We start from the raw sequence: 24540 nt of genomic DNA on the forward strand, positions 1-24540 counted from the left end.
ACACACACACACAGACACACAGACACACACACACACACACACAGAGACACACAGAGACACAGAGACACACACACAAGGATGAGAACACTGAACTCCAGCTGGGTTTGACTGACATCATGAGGACAGACGTTCTCTTACTCTGTTTCTTGTAATACTCCTCCCATGCTTTGCTGTATTCGGAGCCGCTGCTCTGGCCTTGGTTCTGTTGACCTGCGCAGACAAAACACGCAAACTCAGCCTCGATTTGATTCAGGAGCATCAGCCGCACGATTTATCAGAACAAAACCGAAATCATAAGGCTGTGATTTAATTAAATAAACATATGCACACTGAGTGAAGCGCGGCACTGTGTTCATTTACACACCAGCAGCTCATGATTGCGTGTTTTCAGCGTCTCGGTTCACAGTAATTGATCCACATGAACTCCATCTGCATCTATGATGAGCTCGAGTCGCTTTAAAGTATATTTGGAAACAAACTATCTTCACAAACTTATGAGAAGCGCTTGTTGACAAAAGAGCAGCTGTAAGTCCTCCTGCGTCAGAATAAAAGTGTTTGAAAATCAAGATTTTTTTTCTGCAAAGATGGAAGAGTATTACAAGAGTATTATATTGGGTCAACTAATGTAATATTAATGTAACCTGCTCTTGTGATTTGATGTACAAATGTTTCCTCCGCAAAGACAATACATGATGACTGAATTATTTTATTTTATTTATTTATTTAATTTTCTGTTCCTTATTTGAAAAAGGTTTGAATGTTGGGGATGGTCTGTAAAAAAAAAAAATAAAAATAAAAAATATATATATATATAAATAAAAAAAATAATCAAGAAATTAGAACACAACAGTTATAAAGTTAAATAAAATTATGCATTATTAATATTATTTTTCTAATACTTTTTTCATTTTAAAGTGAAATATTACATAGTAAGAAAAATATTTCTTATTTTATTTTTTTATAATAATACTAATAATAATAATAATAATAATAACTATCATTATTATTATTAAAGCCATAATGATATATAATCTAACCTTACAAGCAAGCACAAAAAAAAAATAATAATAATTTTTTAAACAGCATTTTAAATCCCAATTGCACATTTTTTAATAAATTTAAATAAATAAATAAACAAAAAATGCAGCCCTAGTCATAACTTCTTGGGATACCAGTCAGAGTGAAAACTAAACCAGTGATAAATAAACCTGCAAAAAGCAATTAACCTTGTGTTAAAGGTTAAAGGAAATGTCCATAAATTAACAGAGAAAAGGTGCTGGTAACTTTCGTCCAGGATATAGTTTTTCTTACAGTGCAGATTTATATTTTTAATTTTAGGAAAATTGTGCACTTTTACTGTTATAACGCTGTAAACGTAAATACCGGATCACGTCCTGTTGGGCTTTTTGTGTTCATCGCAGGCTTTTATCAGAACAAGTAATGAAAAACAACAACAGTATTCCAGCCCATCCAAAAAAGAGTGGCAGAAAATAATCCAGCACACCGGGAAAACTGCTAGGCAGGCAAATAAAACGCTCTCAGCCAAACCCAAACCTTCACGTCGTTTACACAGAAGAAACACAGCGAACTGTTTCAGAGGCACTTGCCTAGCTTTTTATAATACTGCTCCCACGCTTTGGAATAGTCCATCTGGCCGGTCTGGGATCCATTGTGACCTGAAAAGAGCAAAACGAAATGAATCTAAAGGCAAGTGATGTTCCTCAGAAGAAACGGTGATGTTCACAAGAGGAGTGAGTCTTACTGGGGTCCTGCTGGCTCTGAGGCTGCCATGTCTGGTACGTGGTTCCCCAACCTCCAGTCATGAACGTCTGCGGACCACTAACACACAAAACACCAAAACATCATTACAAACACTCCACAGGAACCCACAGACAATCAACCCAGTCTGAAACACACACTCGAACACGATTCATCTGAACGCTTCTGATTACAAACTAGACACGTCTGAGAGGTTCAGTACATAAAATCTTTAGGGCTATCAAGTGATTTTTAATTCATTAATTACACGATGTGCCAATTAACTAATCACATCAATTCTGGCTGAGAAATTACCCCCCAAAAGACCATTTAAAGTCATTAGAAAAGCATTACGGTGTTAATGAGTGAGTCATTGAATCATTCGCTAAACTGATTTGTTCAAGTCAGTGACTCTTTATGAATGAGTCATTGAATCACTCGCTCAACTGATTTGTTCAAATCAGTGACTCTTTATGAATGAGTTATTGAATCACTCGCTCAACTGATTTGCTCAAATCAGTGACTATGAATGAGTCATTGAATCACTCGCTCAACCGATTTGTTCAAATAAGTGACTCTTTATGAATGAGTCATTGAATCACTCGCTAAACTGATTTGTTCAAGTCAGTGACTCTTTATGAATGAGTCATTGAATCACTCGCTCAACTGATTTGTTCAAGTCAGTGACTCTTTATGAATGAGTCATTGAATCACTCGCTCAACTGATTTGTCAAATCAGCTGAGCAAATGAGTTGAGCAATAAGTGACTCTTTATGAACGAGTCATTGAATCATTGACTCACTCGATTAGTTCAGACACATGGATTCATTCGGAAACGAATCACCGCTGTATGTTGTTCAGAGACGCTCGACAGTTCTGCTGTGGATTTGATCGGAACTATTTTGTGTGAATTTGAGCAGAAACTGACAATATTGTGTCTAAAATGAAACAATATTAACTTCTTATTTAACTATTAAATCACCATCACATTAGCAATCGTGCACATCACACCAAATTAAAGCATTAAACTGACCTACAAATCTTAGTTTTGAGATACTCCGAATAAGCAACAAAACATCACGCCTTGGTCAGAATAAACTCACTGGCAGAGAGGAAATAAACGAAGGAAGGCACTCACTTCTGATGAGGAGTCGCAGGTCCTTGGGTGAAAGGACCGAGTCCAAAACTGCTGCTTCCTCCCATTCCAGACCCCTACATGAGGAAACAGAATCAGTCATTATTATTCTAAACTTTTGAACACTACTGTGCAACCCAATGCACCTGCAAACAGAAAGCGCTGAGAAACGGATCACTCGCCCCGATCTTCTCGTCGATCAGCTGTCTGGCCATCTCCATCTGCTGAGGAGATCCACGGATAGAGAAGATCCGGACGTTTGGGTCGGTGTTCGGAGGAGGATTTCTCTGCAGCTCCACATGAGCTCCAGACTGCTGGTTGATGCTCTTTATGGTCTCTCCACCTGAGCAGAAAACATGAGCATGAGCCATTAACACAGATCTATCACATGCAAGACGCCGTTTGAAGCTTCAATTACTGGGAAGTTTAACTAGATTTCATGATTGAACCAGTTAGAAACATCAGGGACAATCAAGCATAAAAATACAGGTACAGGTAAAACATTTTTTCATTAAAACAAAAAATATGGACACAAGGGATAGCTAAAATAAAAAAAAAATATATAATAAAATTCAAAAATAAAATAACGAGTTACAAACTTCAAGAACAAGCGACTTCAAGTGCATAACACCTGCTACAATAGTTTTAAAGGTATATGGACGCATGGGCAAGTTTAAAAATAAAAAAATAAAAACAAAAATAACTTTTAAAAAATGTAATAACCAATTAGAAACATGCACAAACAAATGTAAAAAAATACAGGTGCATAGTATCTGCTCACTAAACAGCCATATAGTCCACAATTATTTAAAAAGTATAAATCAATTAAATAAATAAAATAAAAATAAAACAAAAAGCAGTTAGAAACGTGTGGGACAAACTTAAAATTAAAATAAAATACAGGTGCATAGTATCTGCTCAATAAATAGCAATAAAGTCTTGGATTGGACAAAAAATGATTGGTTAAAAAAATTAAATTATAAATTTAATTAATTAATTAATCGACTGAATGGTTAAACCATCAGCTCTCGGGCTGCTGTGCAAACACAGAAAAGCCTGGTGATGTCTGAGCATTTGTTCACTCATCTGTTTGACCCCGGCTCATCTAGACGCACTCCTCCCGCGCCGGGCCATTACTCTACTGTCAAACTAATTTAACCGCTGCATTAATGAAGCCATTATGAGCTCCGGCGTCAGAGGCGCAGATAAAGAGCCGAGTTCACGGACGGACCGGTTTAGTTAAAGGATGCTGGTTAAAGCCGTGAGACGCTGCTACTGGTGGTCTTTAACTCGCACTGAAAAGAGCATCTAACAATGAGATGCGTGTCTCACACCGAGGCCTGTCGAGTCCGAGAACCACGAATCTGCTCAATACCAACGAATAATTCATGCAAAACGAATCTGGAGGTGATCTGATGACTGACGTGGACGGATAAGTCACATGTGCACATTAAAATGACATGCATTTATAAACAAACCCAAAGGCACTGCATTCATAAGCCATCAGTGATGAAGTATCTCTATAACTTAAATTAATTTGTATTTGTTTTGTATTGCATAAATGAATGACTAAAAATAAAATGCCCAATTCCACAAAAAAAAAAAAAAAAATCATGAACTGTTTAAAAAAAAAAAGAAATTAAATTTTACTACACCAAAATACAGCCTATAGACTAAATATAATTAATTTTGTTGAATCTAACAGTCCCTGTATAACCAGTGTTTAGCAGTTGTGCAGATATTTTGAATCATTAAAATCAACCAAATATTTTATTTTTATATTTTTTGTTCATTTTAATTTTTGTTAAAGTTTTAGTAATATTGTTGTGTGTTTTTGTCCATTTTATTAACTTTAGTTTTTTTTTTTTTTAGTTTTTATTAGTTTGTTATTTTAGTACTTCAACTTAAACTTATTTGAAGTTAGTTGCCAAGGCTGTTTAAATTGAAGTATTAAAATAACCTAAACTAAATAAACTAAAACTTAATAAAACAACATAGGTGGATTAAAAATAAATAAAATAAACAAACAAAATTGAAAAAAAACTAAACAAAAGCACAACTAAAAATTATGGACACAAGGTATAGCTAAAATGAATAAATAAATAAAATTAAAAATAAAATGAGTTACAAGCGCATAACACTTGCTATAATGGTAAAATAAAAATAAATAAAAAATAATAAAAATGACTGAAACTTCAACTAAAATTAAAATCAAATCAAACATAAAACTTAAACTTGTATTTTATTTTAAATTTATTTCAGCTAGTTGCCAAGGCAACATTTTTTTATATATTTGATTTGATTTTAATGCTTTCATTTTAATTCTAGTTGTTTTATTTACTGTTAGAAATGGGAAACTAGCTAATAGTTTTTTTTTATACTTTTATTTTAGTTAATGTAATTGTTTTTTGGTTATAGTTTTAGTTTTAGGGAAGTGCTGTGCTCTTAAACACCAAGAGAAAAGGTTTTCAGACCACCCAGAAGATGTTTCACCCCATTGTAGTGCAATAAAGAGCTCAAAAGCTCCCTACAGAGTGAGCACTTATTAGGGTCACTTTATACACGGTGACATTTTGAAAAAAACATGCATCTTTTGAGCTTTAAGGCAAGTTAACTGCACTTCCACCAACTCAAAAACTGACTCTAAATGAAATTTGTTAAATGATTGTCATTGCAATCCATCGTTTTGTTAAATAAATGAAACGCCTTCTGTACTCTTACTCGTGAAATGTGGCATTGCAGTGCCTGCTTTTGATATGAACAACAGTTTGCGACGTTCCTTATAGAGTTGCTTTAATAAAAGCTGAATGCAGAGGAAGTCCTAACCTTTCCCGATCACGAGGCCGCACTTATCAGCTGGTATTGTGTAGGTCACTTCCTGCAGGCCTCCAGGAGTTCCCATGCTCCAATCCCCGCGACCTCTGCCGCGACCTCTGGGTCCAACCGGGCCTCCGAACCCATCGCGCTCCTGAACACCAGACAACACACGATTAAAATATATAACCTTATTCATTACATAATGTGAATTGCACATCAATTCAGGCTGACAAATTAAGACTCCAAAAGATAGTAAGAAAAGCATTGAATTGACATTACAAAAAAAGTAGCTTTAGAAAGAAATGATTCAACATTGCATAAATAATGATAATAAATGGGTATTACGGCGGATTCATTCAGAAACAAAGCGAGTGACAGTCTTTATGAATGAGTCACTGAATCACCGACTCACTCGATTCATTCAAACGGCCGATTCATTCAGAAACAAAGTGAGTGATTGTCTTTATGAATGAGTCAGAGTCACTCGATTAATTCAAACTGTGGATTCATTCAGAAACAAAGCGAGTGACGGTCTTTATGAATGAGTCACTGAGTCACTCGATTAATTCAAACGGCGGATTCATTCAGAAACAAAGTGAGTGATTGTCTTTATGAATGAGTCAGAGTCACTCGATTAATTCAAACTGTGGATTCATTCAGAAACAAAGCGAGTGACGGTCTTTATGAATGAGTCACTGAGTCACTCGATTAATTCAAACGGCGGATTCATTCAGAAACAAAGTGAGTGATTGTCTTTATGAATGAGTCAGAGTCACTCGATTAATTCAAACTGTGGATTCATTCAGAAACAAAGCGAGTGACGGTCTTTATGAATGAGTCACTGAGTCACTCGATTAATTCAAACGGCGGATTCATTCAGAAACAAAGTGAGTGATTGTCTTTATGAATGAGTCAGAGTCACTCGATTAATTCAAACTGTGGATTCATTCAGAAACAAAGCGAGTGACGGTCTTTATGAATGAGTCACTGAGTCACTCGATTAATTCAAACGGCGGATTCATTCAGAAACAAAGTGAGTGATTGTCTTTATGAATGAGTCAGAGTCACTCGATTAATTCAAACTGTGGATTCATTCAGAAACAAAGCGAGTGACGGTCTTTATGAATGAGTCACTGAGTCACTCGATTAATTCAAACGGCGGATTCATTCAGAAACAAAGTGAGTGATTGTCTTTATGAATGAGTCAGAGTCACTCGATTAATTCAAACTGTGGATTCATTCAGAAACAAAGCGAGTGACGGTCTTTATGAATGAGTCACTGAGTCACTCGATTAATTCAAACGGCGGATTCATTCAGAAACAAAGTGAGTGATTGTCTTTATGAATGAGTCAGAGTCACTCGATTAATTCAAACTGTGGATTCATTCAGAAACAAAGCGAGTGACGGTCTTTATGAATGAGTCACTGAGTCACTCGATTAATTCAAACGGCGGATTCATTCAGAAACAAAGTGAGTGATTGTCTTTATGAATGAGTCAGAGTCACTCGATTAATTCAAACTGTGGATTCATTCAGAAACAAAGCGAGTGACGGTCTTTATGAATGAGTCACTGAGTCACTCGATTAATTCAAACGGCGGATTCATTCAGAAACAAAGTGAGTGATTGTCTTTATGAATGAGTCAGAGTCACTCGATTAATTCAAACTGTGGATTCATTCAGAAACAAAGCGAGTGACGGTCTTTATGAATGAGTCACTGAGTCACTCGATTAATTCAAACGGCGGATTCATTCAGAAACAAAGTGAGTGATTGTCTTTATGAATGAGTCAGAGTCACTCGATTAATTCAAACTGTGGATTCATTCAGAAACAAAGCGAGTGACGGTCTTTATGAATGAGTCACTGAGTCACTCGATTAATTCAAACGGCGGATTCATTCAGAAACAAAGTGAGTGATTGTCTTTATGAATGAGTCAGAGTCACTCGATTAATTCAAACTGTGGATTCATTCAGAAACAAAGCGAGTGACGGTCTTTATGAATGAGTCACTGAGTCACTCGATTAATTCAAACGGCGGATTCATTCAGAAACAAAGTGAGTGATTGTCTTTATGAATGAGTCAGAGTCACTCGATTAATTCAAACTGTGGATTCATTCAGAAACAAAGCGAGTGACGGTCTTTATGAATGAGTCACTGAGTCACTCGATTAATTCAAACGGCGGATTCATTCAGAAACAAAGTGAGTGATTGTCTTTATGAATGAGTCAGAGTCACTCGATTAATTCAAACTGTGGATTCATTCAGAAACAAAGCGAGTGACGGTCTTTATGAATGAGTCACTGAGTCACTCGATTAATTCAAACGGCGGATTCATTCAGAAACAAAGTGAGTGATTGTCTTTATGAATGAGTCAGAGTCACTCGATTAATTCAAACTGTGGATTCATTCAGAAACAAAGCGAGTGACGGTCTTTATGAATGAGTCACTGAGTCACTCGATTAATTCAAACGGCGGATTCATTCAGAAACAAAGTGAGTGATTGTCTTTATGAATGAGTCAGAGTCACTCGATTAATTCAAACTGTGGATTCATTCAGAAACAAAGCGAGTGACGGTCTTTATGAATGAGTCACTGAGTCACTCGATTAATTCAAACGGCGGATTCATTCAGAAACAAAGTGAGTGATTGTCTTTATGAATGAGTCAGAGTCACTCGATTAATTCAAACTGTGGATTCATTCAGAAACAAAGCGAGTGACGGTCTTTATGAATGAGTCACTGAGTCACTCGATTAATTCAAACGGCGGATTCATTCAGAAACAAAGTGAGTGATTGTCTTTATGAATGAGTCAGAGTCACTCGATTAATTCAAACTGTGGATTCATTCAGAAACAAAGCGAGTGACGGTCTTTATGAATGAGTCACTGAGTCACTCGATTAATTCAAACGGCGGATTCATTCAGAAACAAAGTGAGTGATTGTCTTTATGAATGAGTCAGAGTCACTCGATTAATTCAAACTGTGGATTCATTCAGAAACAAAGCGAGTGACGGTCTTTATGAATGAGTCACTGAGTCACTCGATTAATTCAAACGGCGGATTCATTCAGAAACAAAGTGAGTGATTGTCTTTATGAATGAGTCAGAGTCACTCGATTAATTCAAACTGTGGATTCATTCAGAAACAAAGCGAGTGACGGTCTTTATGAATGAGTCACTGAGTCACTCGATTAATTCAAACGGCGGATTCATTCAGAAACAAAGTGAGTGATTGTCTTTATGAATGAGTCAGAGTCACTCGATTAATTCAAACTGTGGATTCATTCAGAAACAAAGCGAGTGACGGTCTTTATGAATGAGTCACTGAGTCACTCGATTAATTCAAACGGCGGATTCATTCAGAAACAAAGTGAGTGATTGTCTTTATGAATGAGTCAGAGTCACTCGATTAATTCAAACTGTGGATTCATTCAGAAACAAAGCGAGTGACGGTCTTTATGAATGAGTCACTGAGTCACTCGATTAATTCAAACGGCGGATTCATTCAGAAACAAAGTGAGTGATTGTCTTTATGAATGAGTCAGAGTCACTCGATTAATTCAAACTGTGGATTCATTCAGAAACAAAGCGAGTGACGGTCTTTATGAATGAGTCACTGAGTCACTCGATTAATTCAAACGGCGGATTCATTCAGAAACAAAGTGAGTGATTGTCTTTATGAATGAGTCAGAGTCACTCGATTAATTCAAACTGTGGATTCATTCAGAAACAAAGCGAGTGACGGTCTTTATGAATGAGTCACTGAGTCACTCGATTAATTCAAACGGCGGATTCATTCAGAAACAAAGTGAGTGATTGTCTTTATGAATGAGTCAGAGTCACTCGATTAATTCAAACTGTGGATTCATTCAGAAACAAAGCGAGTGACTGTCTTTATGAATGAGTCACTGAGTCACTCGATTAATTCAAACGGCGGATTCATTCAGAAACAAAGCGCGTGACTGTCTTTTTAAATAAGTCTCTGAGTCACTAGATTATTTCAAAAGGCGGATTCATTCAGAAACAAAGCGAGTGACTGTCTTTATGAATGAGTCACTGAGTCACTCGATTAATTCAAACGGCGGATTCATTCAGAAACAAAGCGAGTGACTGTCTTTATGAATGAGTCACTGAGTCACTTGATTCATTCAAACGGCCGATTCATTCAGAAACAAAGTGAGTGAGTAGGCTTGTTTGAGATGCGCCTCGCCTTGCCTGAAATGAAGGCGAGAGTAGGCGGCCGCAGTGAGAGGAGGAGTGAAATCAGCGCAGTCAAGACGGACAGTTCTGCCCTCTCGAAGTGGAACAGATACCAACGAGATCAAAGGCGGATATCGCATTATTCACACTTACATGCTGTGTTGCTAATAAACATGATATAATTTCAGTTCTGTTGCTTTTATATGAAAATAAATATTCATTCAGAAACAAAGTGAGTGATTGTCTTTATGAATGAGTCACTCAGTCACTCGATTCATTCAAACGGCGGATTCATTCAGAAGCAAAGTGAGTGACTGTCTTTATGCATGAGTCACTGAATCACCGACTCACTCGATTCATTCAAACGGCCGATTCATTCTGAAACAAAGAGAGTGACTGTCTTTATGCATGAGTCACTGAATCACCGACTCACCCGATTCATTCTGTGATAATCAGATTTTTTGACCTCATATCTTGAATTTGAGGCTCATGTGCATTGAATGTGCAACTTGAATTGAGCGCATTCTAATGGACTCTGCATCAGTGTAGGACGACGCTCCAGACGCACCTGTGCCGTTTGGACCAGATCATTGATGAGGTGAACCGCATGCTGACACCGGTCCGGTTGACCCATGACCTGAGCGATCCGGTCCGGACTGATCCCGTCATCTGAAACAGACACGCAGATCCAGAGATTACAAGAACAGCAGCTCATTTACACAGCTTTAACCCTATAAAACTACTCCATCATATTTGTGACCCTGGACCACAAAACCAGTCATAAGGGTGAATTTTATAATATACATAATCTGAAAGCTGAATAAATAAGCTTTCCATTGATGTATGGTTTGTTAGGATAGGACAATATTTGGCTGAGATACAACTATTTGAAAATCTGGAATCTGAGGGTGCCAAAAAATCTAAATACTGAGACTATACTATTATTTCATGTCAGGCTTTACAGGGTTAACTTGGCTAAAAAAACCTGTCAAACAGCGGCTGATTACTGGACTGAGTTATCTTTCGCCTCTGATTGCACTAATACTGTCAAAAACACACAAGGTTTACATATAAACTCAGTTGGTTAAGTCTAAAGTGGAAGTAGTTGAGAGAAACGGATGCGCGCCTGTATATTAGACGTAGGTCTTAAAGTGACAGCAGTCTAATAGTGCTAAACATGCAGCCGCTCGTCATTAAAGGGACAGCTCACCCAAAAATTAAAATCCTGTCATTATTTACACACTCTCATGTTGTCCCAAACCTGTATTCATTTCTTTCTTGAGCTGGACACAAAAGATGATATTTTGAAGAAAGTTCAACAAAAGAAAGAAACTCATTCAGGTTTAAAACAGCTTGAGAGCGAGTCAAAGATGACAGAATTTTCACTCCCTTTAATGTTAATAAAACAACTAAACAGAGAAAAATCACTCACTGCTCTTGACAGAAGAACTTTAATACAGTTGCTTTAGTTGAAAATATGCATTAAAAACTACACTACTCTGAAGTAGCAAACATCAAATTCAAATAGTTCATTAAACTGCTGTGCATGAATGAATTCAGCAGGCGTTCTCAGCTGCATGAACATTCATGGGATCGTAAGCAGGCAGTAAACAGTGTAAACACATGTGAGGAACAGTATATTAATCCCTGTAAGCTTCAATGATCCCTGCTGGGCCTCCACAGTCTTAAGAGATGTGTGTGATCGAGTCAAAACACACACAGGTACAGTTAAAACACAAGCACACACAACTAATAAACCACGACTCTTCAACAATATATTCCACCAAAATGTGTTTGAATGAAGTGCATACAACCAGTCCAAGTTTTTCACAATTCTGCAATGTAAAATCAATAAAAGTCACCTTTTTTTTTTTATTAATTTGCCATTTAATTGCAAGATAATCACAAAAAGCGCAGTATGACTTAGCGCAGCTTATGATACATTAGTATGATAAAGAAACACACATGGATAAGAATAGTTGTTTTCTGTTTCTGACCAAAACAAGCAGCAATGTGCACCAGAATTTGCTGAACGAAATCCAACCCTCGTTTCTTACTAATTCGCGCTGCTGATTCCAAAAATAGTTCCCGTTTTGTTCTTTCACGTCACACTTTCTCACTAAATATGATGCCTTTTGTAGCAGTTTTGCTTTCAAGAATAATTTATAAGGTTATTTCTGTGATGCGCAGCTGTATTTTCAGCATCATTACTCCAGTCTTCAGTGTCACATGATCTTCAGAAATCAGTATAATATGCTGATTTGCTGCTCAAGAAACATTATTATTATTGTTGAAAACAGCTGAGTAGAATTTTTTCAGGTTTCTTTGATGAATAGAAAGTTCAGAAGAACAGCATTTATCTGAAATAGAAATCTTTTGTAACTTTATAAATGTCTTTATCATCACTTTTGATCAATTTAAAGCATCCTTGCTAAATAAAACTATTAATTTCTATAAGTTAAATAATATATGTAATAAAAATATTATACTGACTCCAAGCTTTTGAATAGTATAGTGTATAATGTTACAAAAGCTTTTTATTTCAGATAAACGCTGTTCTTTGGATCTTTCTATTCATCAAAGAATCCTGAAAAAAATGTACTCAACTGTTTTAAATATTGCTAATAATAATAACTTTTAAAAAATGAGCAGCAAATCAGCATATTAGAATGATTTCTGAAGATCATGTGACACTGAAGACTGGAGTAATGATGCTGAAAATACAGCTGCGCATCACAGGAATAAATTACAGTTTAACAGACATTCACATAGAAAACAGTTATTTTAAATAGTAAAAATATTTCACAATATTACTGCTTTTTCTGTATTTCTGATCAAATAAATGCAAGCTTGGTGAGCAGAAGAGACTTCTTTAAAAAAACATTATCTGTCCAAACACTTTTGACTGGTAGTGTTCATAATTTGTGAAACAAAAGGTAATATTAGGCCGTTTTGCTACAAACCAGCAGAGTTTTTCTTCAAGAAGCAGGAATGTTATGTAAACTGACCTGGCTTAAACTGGATCCTGACTCCTGCATCGTTCTGGATCTTCTTGATCATCTCGCCGTTTCTGCCAATGACGATTCCCACGGCGAATCTGGGCACTGCCACCTGTGTGAGCAAACCAACAATCAACACACGAGGCCTTTCTGGCTTCATCGCAGCTGAAGGTGTTCTTACGTCGATGCTGCTGCCCAGTCTGGAGCCGAAGTCGCTGCGGCCGCTCCGGAAATCTCCCTGATCCTTTTCCCTGATGATCTCCAGCACCAGCTCCCGCGCTTGCTGTAGAACACACACTCAGAGTCAGACGTCACATGACACCACTGCGGATCGGAGACTGCATCGCTGATAAACACACACACCTGAACTTTATAAGGGTCTCCAGTGATTCTCAAGGGCTTGTCTGATCCAGTGGGCATCGGGTCGTCCTGAATCATGATCATCTTTACTCCTGTCCTCTCCTGTGGGCAAACAACATTAAATTACAATTAAAATGATCTTTTAATCTGATTTATTGCACATCAGTTCTGGCTGAGACATTACCCCCAAAAGATCATTTAAGTCATTACTGTGTTATATGAGAAAAGCGATGACTAGACATTACAACAAAGAAGCTTTTTGAATATTGAAATATGAAATTATTTTTGAAAATGAAAAGATATGCTTAATATGAAACTACAAGCTCAGGTAAGTGGCGGCAAGTCACTGTCTTAATAAGTGAGTCACTGAATCATTCAGTCAACCAATTTGCTCAAATGGCTGATTCATTCAGAAACTAAGCAAGTGACTCTTTATGAATGAGTCACTGAATCATTGACTCACTTGAATTGTTTAAATTACAGATTCATTCAGAGACCAAGCAAATGACTGTCTTTACAAATGAGTCATTGAATCACTGACTCACTCAGTTAGTTCAAATGGCGAATTATTTTAGAAACGAAGCAAGTGACTCTTTATGAATAAATCACTGACTCACTTGATTTGTTTAAACAGCTGATTCATTCAGAAACAAAGCAAGTCTACACAAATGAGTCACTGAATCATTGAAACACTGACTCACTCAGTTTGTACAAATGGCTAATTCTTTCAAAAACAAAGCAAGTGTCTTTTGAAAAAAATGTTTCTTTAATGCCAAAAATCATTAGGATATTAAGTAAAGATCATATTCCATGAAGATATTTTGTAAATTTCCTACCGTAAAAATATCAAAACTTAATTTTTGATTAGTAATATGCATTGCTAAGAACTTCATTTGAACAACTTTAAAGATGATTTTCTCAATATTTAGATTTTTTTGCACCCTCAGATTCCAGATTTTCAAATATTGTCCTATCCTAACAAATCATACATCAATGGAAAGCTTATTTATTCAGCTTTCAGATGATGCATAAATCTCAATTTCAAAAAATTGACCTGTGCTCCAGGGTCACATATTGCATAAAGCGCTATATGAATAAATGTCACTTGACTTTTGATTAAACATCACAAGGTTTAAAAAGCAATTAAATTGTCAATAGCTCATCTGCTACTCTTGTTAAAAGTCACGTAACACCTGACACCAACAAATGAACGCACCTGCAGCTGTTTGATGGTGTCGCCTCCCTTCCCAATGACCAGGCCGACTTTACTGGCCGGGATCAGAATCTCTTGGACCGTGCTGTTCCCGTCCATCTGAGTGTGGAAGCCCGGTCCGTTCCGACACCGGTCCACGATCTGCCCCAAAAACCGCTTGGCCTGCCTGATGAACACGAACGCTCATTCAGTGCATTCGTAAACTCTGACAGCATATAACTGAGAATCTGAAAGCTCAAGGGTTAAACATTCTTACTCAATGCTTTCTGGGGTCCCAGTCAGGGTGCAAGGCCTGTCCATCATGCCTCCACTGTCTGTGGGGGGACACGACAAATAACTGCAAGCTAGGCATGTAACGATTCACTCAACTCACGATTCGACTTTTTTTTTTACAAAATGAGATTTAAGACAAATTATAAATTAAATGTGTCCTTTTATTATTGCTTGGACAAAATACTGTACGTTTCTTTGTGAAATTGAAATATAATATATAATATTATACATTATAATATAATATAATAATATACTAATATAGCACTTGTAAATTATTGCTCTTTTGTTGGTTTTGATTGCTTCTATTGTCCTCATTTGTTAGTCGCTTTGAATAAAAGCATCTGCTAAATAACATTTAAATATGATGTAAATGTAAATAACAAAACTAAATTGAAATGTTAAAACAAGCCGCAAATCAAATAAACAAGTAACAAATAAAATAAATCTCTTCATATAAACAAACGAAGGCTTTGTCTGTGCTTTCCATTTAAAATTAGAGGCAACCACTGCATTTTAATCATGATCCAAACAAAGATGCTGCATACATGCAACATGAACAGTTTTTAATCTAAATTAGATTGTATAATTTCGAAATTTGAAGCAAAAACATTGGTTACCGCTGTAAACAAAGCAGCGCTGGGCTTATGAACAGCAATGATACAGTGTTTCCTTGGTTACCGCTGTAAACAAAGCAGTGCTGCGCTTATGAACTTTAATATGCATTATACAGAGGCAAGATGAAAAAAAAAAAATACCATCTAAACTTTTCTAAAGACAGTAAGTTCCCCTCAGACATACATTCATATAAACTCCTACCTCTAAATGAATCGCGATTTGTTTAGCATCTCAACCGATTTGAATCGTCACATATTTGAATCGATTTTCAACCGGCTCGCGGTTAATCGTTACATCCCTACTGCAAGCTACTCAAATTAGAAACCAAAAAATAAAAAATAAAAAAACACAACACAAACTCCAACAAACAAATTTCCCCAATCCTACAAATCTTTCGCTCTACACGGCTAACGTTACGTGCATCCTATTGTTCACTTTACAGCTTCAGAGTTTGGATATTACGGTGATATTTGCATTAAATGAACTTAAGACTACAGACAGATCAGACACTTTCACTTCACTTTTTTAAATCAATATTCATCTTTATCAGTAAAATTGTGATAAATGGCACTATTTGGTTAGTAACGCACACAAAATATGCTATTAGTGTGTCCAACAAGAAAAAAACGTCATTTATTTGTTTGCATAAATTCAACTGAGAAATGCATAGATCTAGTGAATGTAAAATGTAATCATCATCAAATACTAAGAAACATGCATAAATTTCTCAAATGTATTATAATTTATAATTATTAATTTAATATTTTATGAAATACCAATATAATATTTATCACACGATTTATCGTAAAATATTTAAATAGTTTCATAACTAGAATATTTTTATTTACAATTTTATTTAAATTTATGCATGAAGAAAAGGATCATTTCACAACAATTCCGCATAAATGCAATGGTACAAATTATTATAAATTAAAACCAACAATTACTTAGGAATATGTATCAAAAATAATTTCTTAAATGTATAAATAGAATTTATAATTATTAATTAAATTTGTATTGAATATTAACATAATATTTTTATTGCACGTTTTACATTTTTCATTACTATAATTTTTTTATTTATAAAATCAACAATTACCACTTAATTGTATGCATCATATGTTTAATATGCATCAATAATATAATTTCTCAAATGCATAATTAGAATTTATAATTATTATTAATTAAACATCGATGAAATATCAATATAGTACACGTTTTATAATATTTAACTAGTTTCATTATATAATTATTAATGATTTTTATTATATAAATATAAATAGAATATTATACATATTTTTATAATAGCACATTAATATCTTAATTATTATAATATTTTTATTTTGCATTTTTATTTAGATTTAAGCATTTGGAAGACACTTTTCAGATCAGAACGTACCAGAGGCGATCTGGATCTTACAGTTGGATTCCAGCTGAATTCTCGTGATCTGCTCGCCGCCGCGTCCAATGACTGATAAAAACACACAGATCAGCTTATATCAGGCCAAAAATTGCATGTATACTGATTTATAAAGAATAATATTTTTTAATAAAAATAGTTCAGCTTCTAACAGGCCAAAAATTGTATGCATACTATTTTTTTTGCATGCATGCATGCAACGTTTTTCAAAACACAACAGTAAATGCTTATTTTTTTAGACAAACTGCTCTAAATTAAAAAAATAATAAAAGTGAGCAAATCATTATAAACCTCAGTAGGACTTTGTCACTAAAAATCTGCACATGCATGCATTTTTAGAGCATTCCGTAAAATGTAACATTTTATCACAGCGAAGCTGCATTAGGTTGTTATTTTTATGCTAATTATTAGATTATTAAAGCTCAAATGTTTGTGCAAAATCCATATGAAGAATATCAGTACTTACTGAATCCAACCATCTTATCAGGCACTTTGAACTCTTCTGTTATTATAGCCCTAAACAAACACATAACATGATCATTACAGCTGTGCACAGAAATGCATGTTTATTAGTCCAAAAACTATAATAAGCAACAGCACAACATGAGAGTTTTAATAAATACAAGCGCTCACCTTGTACCATGCACCATTGCACCGAGCTGGTTCGCCACTGCACAGAAACAGAGGGGAAAAATACATTAGTGTTCATTACACATCATCATATTACAGTCTGGCAGAACAAACTTCAAACCTGAGAATACGTAAATGTTCCAAAAAAAAACATTTAAAAATACAGTCATAAAAAATCTATTATATTTCAAGAGCTGAACAACTTTGGTAAAATGTTGGAGTTAAAAAAATGTAATAAATAGTTAAATAGTTTTAATATAGTTAAATAGCAAAAGTTAAATAGTATGAATAATTTAAAAACAGTAAAAAGAGTTCATTATTAATTATTATTTATTTATCTAACAAATTAGGTTTTAGACACTCAACGAATCACAAATAAATAAAGAATAACAAAAGCAAAATGCTAAAAAATATATATTTTCGCTACATGAACCTGCAGGTCAAAATTCACCAGACTTAACTTTTGGTACGCAGCGATTATTATTAATATTAATGCACACTGAAAAGTACTGTTTGCATGCATGTTAGTTTCAGTTAAACATTCATGCAACAAGAAAATATTCAATTTAATACATTTTGAAAAAAAAAAAAAAATGTGAGGAAAAAAAAACCTGAACATTTAAAAAAAAAAAAAAAAAAGTTTTTCAAGGTATTTTTTTTTTGTTTACAAATAAGATGCATTACTAAATATAATTTTGAGGGAGGTTTTTTTTTCTTCTAAGACTTTTTACTTTTTTTATTATATGGCGAACTACTTAATAAAGCTGTTCTTTCAAGTTTCAGTAATGACCAATAACAATTTAAGCCAGAAAAAATTTATTGCATTGATAACTGAATAAAAGATTAAAAATAAAATAATTTCCTACAGATTTAAACCCAGTTTTTAACCCCGATGTGTTTGAATCACAGGTTTATTCTGGGGTTTTGAAGCTGAATCAGGCCACACAAACAGGTTTCACTTCCTGACGTTTGCACAAGAGTTCAAGAGCAGAAGTAGCCATCAATGGCTGGTGTGGGAAAACGCTGTCAAAGGTCAACGCTTCTTAAAGCCCTGCATTGATTTTAACCTCAAAGTTACTTTACATTCGTCCTGTATCTGCTATATTACTCAGACTAACACTGACATGATATTAATCATTTAGCAGACAATATAACCACAAATCAGCCTAGTGGTGCCTAATAATGCAGCAACATTCATAAGCAACAGGTGTGTGTTTATGTTAAAATCTGAGCTTTAATGATCCATCTCATAAATAAAGGATTTGAGGACGTACCTCCTTCGTCCAGCGAGCGTTTCTGTCCTCCGAAGCCATACAGCGAGGCATCGACGACTGGAGACGAGTTATTCAGATGCTGCATCTGCTCTCCTCCCATCTTAGCAATCTGTGAGAGACCAGAGAGAAAACCACATACTGAAACACGTCTGACAGAGGCATACAGGACTGGGTGAAAATAAAATAAAATAAAATAAAATAAAAAAATATATTCACGCACACAAACTAAAATCATATATATTTTGTGTATATATTTGAAAAATTAAAAATGTCCACATTTATTTTGGTGCATGAACAAAAACACAAAACAAAGAACTACTATAATAAACACACACACACACACACAACAAATGCATGCAAAGACAAATCACTGGACAAGTAATTCTCCAAAATGCAAGCTTGTAAATGTTTGAGTCTTTCATTCACACAAGTATAAACTAAAATAGCAATAGGATTTGTACTAGCAAAACATAACAATGGTAAAAACGATGATAATAGATACAAAAATAATAATAAAGCGCATTTTCATGAGTATTATCAAACCCTAAATAATTATTTGTAACGCTCTCATTGCATTGCATGCAGTTATAAGCATTAACACAATTTTTCCTGAAATATATCATGATTTTTTAAACAAAATATATCTTTTTTTTTTTTTTTTTTTTACAGTATTCGTTTAAAACCACTGTATTGCATTATGAAACGTTACGAAGCATCTTTGATTTGTAAAGTACTTCATTCAGTGTAGGTGTATCAGTTTAGTGTTTCAGACAAAACATTTAGATGATATTTTGCAAATTTAAAAACAATTCGATCTAGGTGTTAAATTCTCTTTTGTTGCTGCGCTGCATCTGAATGGTGCGTGAGAGAGAAGCAACGCTCTTAACAGTTAAACTCAAAGCAAGAGGCTGTTTTGAGGAGAAAGCTAGACCGGCTTGTCTCCACCTCCTCCCTCCAGCTAAACCCTCTTTCTGGGGAATGCTGGGAAGGAATGCCAGCTATGTGAGCGGCGGGATAAACGAGCGACCCAAGGGAACGACTCCAGCGAAACTGCAGGAGAAGGTAAACAGCGGTCGGAGGAATTCAGACCAACAACTGGACACTTGTTGCCCACTTGAGCCGCACTGAACGGGCCTTTGCACCGCTCCTGCTCACACGAACCCAATGTAGGTCAATGGAGCGCATTAATTACCCATGATGCAACATGCACGCTGGCGAGTGCTCATGCAAACACCTAACGAGGGCAGGAGAGGAGAAACGAGACCGTTCACTTTTACACGCTCATGGATTAATGCTAATCACCACCTGGGTTGATTGTTTTGATGGTGACTAATTGAATGAAACTTGATGAGGCACAGGCTTTAAACCCTCACAATGCATTCAAGTCCATTTTGACCCAGAATAGATGCATAAAAATTGTTTTTAGTAAAAGAGCGAAACTTTGCAAATGCTTTAAGACCCTCAAAATACACATTATATATTTTATCAGATTTTTTACAATTAGTTTTTTTAAGATATATAACCATTTAAATAAAATGTCACGCGTTTCACATCCGGGTCATTTTTGACCCGGGTATATATGGAGTACCAATAGTGTCAAAAAATACTTTATCTATGGAGTTATATTAGCGTCAAAAACGTTTGTGAAATATATTTAGCCTTTCCCTCATATCTCTCACACTTCTGCGACTGAATTTGGTTGATGAACATGAATATGTACACCTATTGACGAACCACTGCAGCATGAAAAACTTCACTTTTTTTCGTTTGAAAATGAGTTTATGCAAGCAAAATGAAGTTGTTTTGCTTGAAAATGTTATTTAATATTAATGAGTAATATTAATGCTGTTTTGTTAGAAATAAATGTCAGTTTTTAAGCAATCATGAACTAGAAATTCAAAGGAATTTTATTAAACTCCATTCATTCCAAAGGGGTTAATACTGATAATTCTCAGATTATATGTTCTTATACATTTCATACAACAATATATTCAAATAAAATTTCTCATCAATACTGAAAAAACAATTATATATATATATACAGTGGTGGACGAAGTACACAAATCAAGTACTTGAGTAAAAGTACAGATATGTCCACCACTGTATATATATATTTATTTATTTATTTTTGCATAACTTTTTTGGTGTGGTTTATGTATAATTTGAAATTTCTAAGAAATTTTTCATTTACATTTTGTAATTACTAAGAAAAAGGGTTGAATGCAGTAATAATATAGTAACATTCAAAACTTCTCAATTTTTTCCACATACACTCATTAATAAGAAGTTGCTGATCAGATACAATATGGTTTTAGCTGAAAAATATTAAGTAAATATTAAGATTCATCGCGTCCGGACCCGGAATGTGAAAATATACAGATTCTGAATGCATTATGAGGGTTAAAAACATGACAGCCATCATTGCACGGGTGAAGCTGATTATGTAACGCGTTCACTGCACGTCATCGCAAATCAAACATCAACGAGAGCTCGTTTCTATTGCAGGAGAGCAAACTACAGATCAAGTGCATTGTGACGGCTGATAAATCAGGGCTGCAGCGTAAAGCAGCACAGGCTGTAAAACTGGCCTACGATTCTGGACGTGAGCCCAGGTCTATTTTCTTCCCCAGCAGAGCTGATAAAAGCCCGCTCCCAAACACGAGGAGAAAACTTCAAATACACGAGCAATCATTTCAATCACTGATATATCAGCAATAAAAACAGGTCACAGCAGAACAAAACACTACAGTGCTGCAGAAAACCCTGAAGAAAAAGGTCAAGCACTATATTTCGAGCATTATTATAAAGCATTAAGGCACAAGAGGTGCATTACAGTGTCTGAAACAGGGTTATTATAGGAAACTACAACTGAAACTAAAATTAAAACCATAAAAAGAAATTTTTTTATTACTAGAAATAATATAAACATTAACTGAAATAAAATTTACAAAATATTTCAGCGAGTTCCCAAGGCAAAATCTCATTTTAATTTAGTTTAACTTGATGACTAAAATAATTAAAACTGAAACTAAAATTAAAAACATAAAAAAAATTGTTACTTGAAATAAGATAAATGTTAACAAAAATAATTAAAAAAATTATTTCAGTGAATTCCCAAGGCAAAATATAATTTTAATTTAGTTTAACCTGATGTAATTAAAACTGAAACTAAAATTAAACTGACTAAACAGCGCAAAACAATCCAGAACGACTTATCGTGCCAACTATTTTTTCCTAAAGTGATCAAACTTGCACAAACTCTTCTAGAACGGCTGCAGAAAGCAGAAGACACGCAGTCTGTCGGTACAGTATCAGGCTCTTAACAGAGAATCGATCCGTCAGGCGCCTCCTTACAACCTCCTTACCGACACTCAGGAGATTTACAATGAAGTCATTCAGAGACAACAACTCTACACTCATCTGCATTAACATCTCAGAACATGTCTCGAAACTTAGCAGTGCCTCAAAGTGTGCAGATTGTTTGCAACGCGTATGACAAAGTAACGCTCTTTAAATCGCACCTGCATGTTACAAATAAGCGATGATGATGATGATACTGGAATATTCATGCGAGTTTACGGCTCCCGTCTGGTTTTTCATGTTATGCAAACGTGGCGCGGCACATGCATGAGTGACTCCTCTCAGTGTCTCATATTCACACGAGCTTCTGTCTGAAACACTGACACGTGTGTGTCACGACAGCTGCATGTCGCTGCTCACTATACGGCTCTCATGAAATCAATGACTTTAACAATGAATGCAACTTCCAAATTAACTACAAGAACTTCTGTGGTATACAGTGTAATGCTTGCAAGTGTATGTAAAGGTAAAATGACAATTATGAGTATTAAAAAGTGCTCATCTGAGTAGATGTACTACATGCAATACTGTATGTAAAGGTAAAATGACAATTATGAGTATTAAAAATGCTCATATGAGTAGATATACTACATGCAATACTGTATGTAATGGTAAAATGGCAATTATGAGTATTAAAAATGCTCATCTGAGTAGATGTACTACATGCAATACTGTATGTAATGGTAAAATGACAATTATGAGTATTAAAAATGCTCATCTGAACAAATATACCACATGCAATACTATATGTAAAGGTAAAGTTTTAATTTTGGTTATTAAAAATGCTCATATGAGCAGATATACTACATGCAATACTGTATGTAAAGTTAAAATGACAATTACGAGTATTAAAAGTGCTCATATGAGTAGATATACTACATGCAATACTGTATGTAATGGTAAAATGACAATTATGAGTATTAAAAATGCTCATATGAGCAGATATACTACATGCAATACTGTATGTAATGGTAAAATGACAATTATGAGTATTAAAAATGCTCATCTGAGTAGTTATACTACATGCAATACTGTATGTAAAGGTAAAATGACAATTATGAGTATTAAAAATGCTCATCTGAACAAATATACTACATGCAATACTGTATGTAAAGGTAAAGTTTTGATTTTGGGTATTAAAAATGCTCATATGAGCAGATATACTAAATGCAATACTGTATGTAATGGTAAAATGACAATTGTGAACTGTTACGAAACGCGAAACGATGTCGCACGCACAAAGCGAACTTGCGGACGCGTCGAGTATAAATCAGCCTTAAATCAGCCTCGAGCGTGTGCTCGTTAGATACAGTGAAGACAGCGCGTTAGTTTAGAACTCTTCTCATTTTTTTTTATTTTTTATTGTAGAGTGTGTTAATTTGTGCAATGATAACCTACCATCAATGTAAATTATTTTTTAAATATATTAGAATGAGTACATTACAATATACATTTATTAGAACAAGTACATTATTATTTATGGGCTTAAAAACAAGATGCAAACAATCAGAATATTGTACCTGGTGGGGAGTGCACAATGTAAACATGAAACATATGCCATTACCTATATTGTACTGTGGTACAGTTATGGAGGCCCTTCATAATGCAGAGGCCAGCTGCCTGCTCTGCCAATAGTTAGAAATGGCACTATAGTAAGCAGTGTTTAATAAACAGCTGTTTTACTAAATTCTGCTCAGGTGAAATTCAGTGCAGTCATGTATCGTGATACGTATTGTACCGTGGCCTCTGTATCGTGATACGTATCGTATCGTGACTTTGCTGGTGATACACAGCCCTAATAATGTTTGCTCTTATCTTTCATGGAGATGCTTAAAGTCACACAGTATGAGTCTGATGATATATATATTCTCTATGTTTCAGGTGGAGAATGAAAACGATCCAGAGGCTGAGCTGGACACTGATGTAAAAGAGGAGTCCGATGAGGAGGAGGAAGATGTTGAAGAATCCGGCCGCCTGCGATTTAAGACAGAGCGCAAAGATGACACAGTGGTCAGACTCTCTGATGCCACCAGTAAAAGAAGGAACATCCCAGATACATTAGGTTAGTTACAGACAAATGAAGCACCTTTTTGTACTGTTATAGGTATAAAAATCTTACATAAGCCCCTAAGAAAAAAACTGGACAGTAGATGCAACCCGGAAAACTATCGGCATGGATTTTTGTCGATAACCGATAGTTCCAGCAATCAACTATCGGTGCCGATTAGGTAAAACCGATACATCGGTCGACCTCTAATAGAGATTATATTATTTTATAATTATATATAGATCAGTGGCTCTATTACATTATAATACAGTATTTTTAGTAATAAAACCATATGATTTCTTGCTTTTGATACTTTATTTGAACTAATTATTATTGCCTCATTGCTATTATATATGTATTTTAAGTAATATTAAAGGCTATTGTTCACTTACATCTATTTTTATTACCACAAAAAAATTAATTATAATTATAGGGCACTA

At 35.0% G+C, this 24540-nt stretch overlaps 1 protein-coding gene across 2 annotated transcripts in view; it reads right to left on the minus strand.

The window, feature by feature from the left end:
- LOC107689604 (far upstream element-binding protein 3-like) overlaps positions 1 to 24540 on the minus strand; it is a 34924-nt gene that overhangs the window by 3650 nt on the left and 6734 nt on the right. The window contains exons 2-17 of one of the 2 annotated variants that reach the window (XM_016487648.1): positions 18694 to 18802; positions 17423 to 17459; positions 17256 to 17305; positions 16769 to 16840; positions 14738 to 14795; positions 14485 to 14647; positions 13272 to 13370; positions 13090 to 13191; positions 12918 to 13020; positions 10478 to 10578; positions 5720 to 5861; positions 3076 to 3236; positions 2897 to 2970; positions 1763 to 1839; positions 1608 to 1676; positions 139 to 210 (exon numbers count right to left, since the gene is read on the minus strand). In XM_016487648.1, coding sequence (XP_016343134.1) covers positions 139 to 210; positions 1608 to 1676; positions 1763 to 1839; positions 2897 to 2970; positions 3076 to 3236; positions 5720 to 5861; positions 10478 to 10578; positions 12918 to 13020; positions 13090 to 13191; positions 13272 to 13370; positions 14485 to 14647; positions 14738 to 14795; positions 16769 to 16840; positions 17256 to 17305; positions 17423 to 17459; positions 18694 to 18802 — 1489 coding nt within the window. The remainder of the gene's footprint in view (positions 1 to 138; positions 211 to 1607; positions 1677 to 1762; positions 1840 to 2896; positions 2971 to 3075; positions 3237 to 5719; positions 5862 to 10477; positions 10579 to 12917; positions 13021 to 13089; positions 13192 to 13271; positions 13371 to 14484; positions 14648 to 14737; positions 14796 to 16768; positions 16841 to 17255; positions 17306 to 17422; positions 17460 to 18693; positions 18803 to 24540) is intronic. The other variant, XM_016487650.1, reaches the window with a different exon arrangement.

Source organism: Sinocyclocheilus anshuiensis, unplaced genomic scaffold, assembly GCF_001515605.1.
Source record: "Sinocyclocheilus anshuiensis isolate Anshui unplaced genomic scaffold, SAMN03320099.WGS_v1.1 scaffold1613, whole genome shotgun sequence".
In the NCBI taxonomy this organism is placed as follows: domain Eukaryota; kingdom Metazoa; phylum Chordata; class Actinopteri; order Cypriniformes; family Cyprinidae; genus Sinocyclocheilus; species Sinocyclocheilus anshuiensis.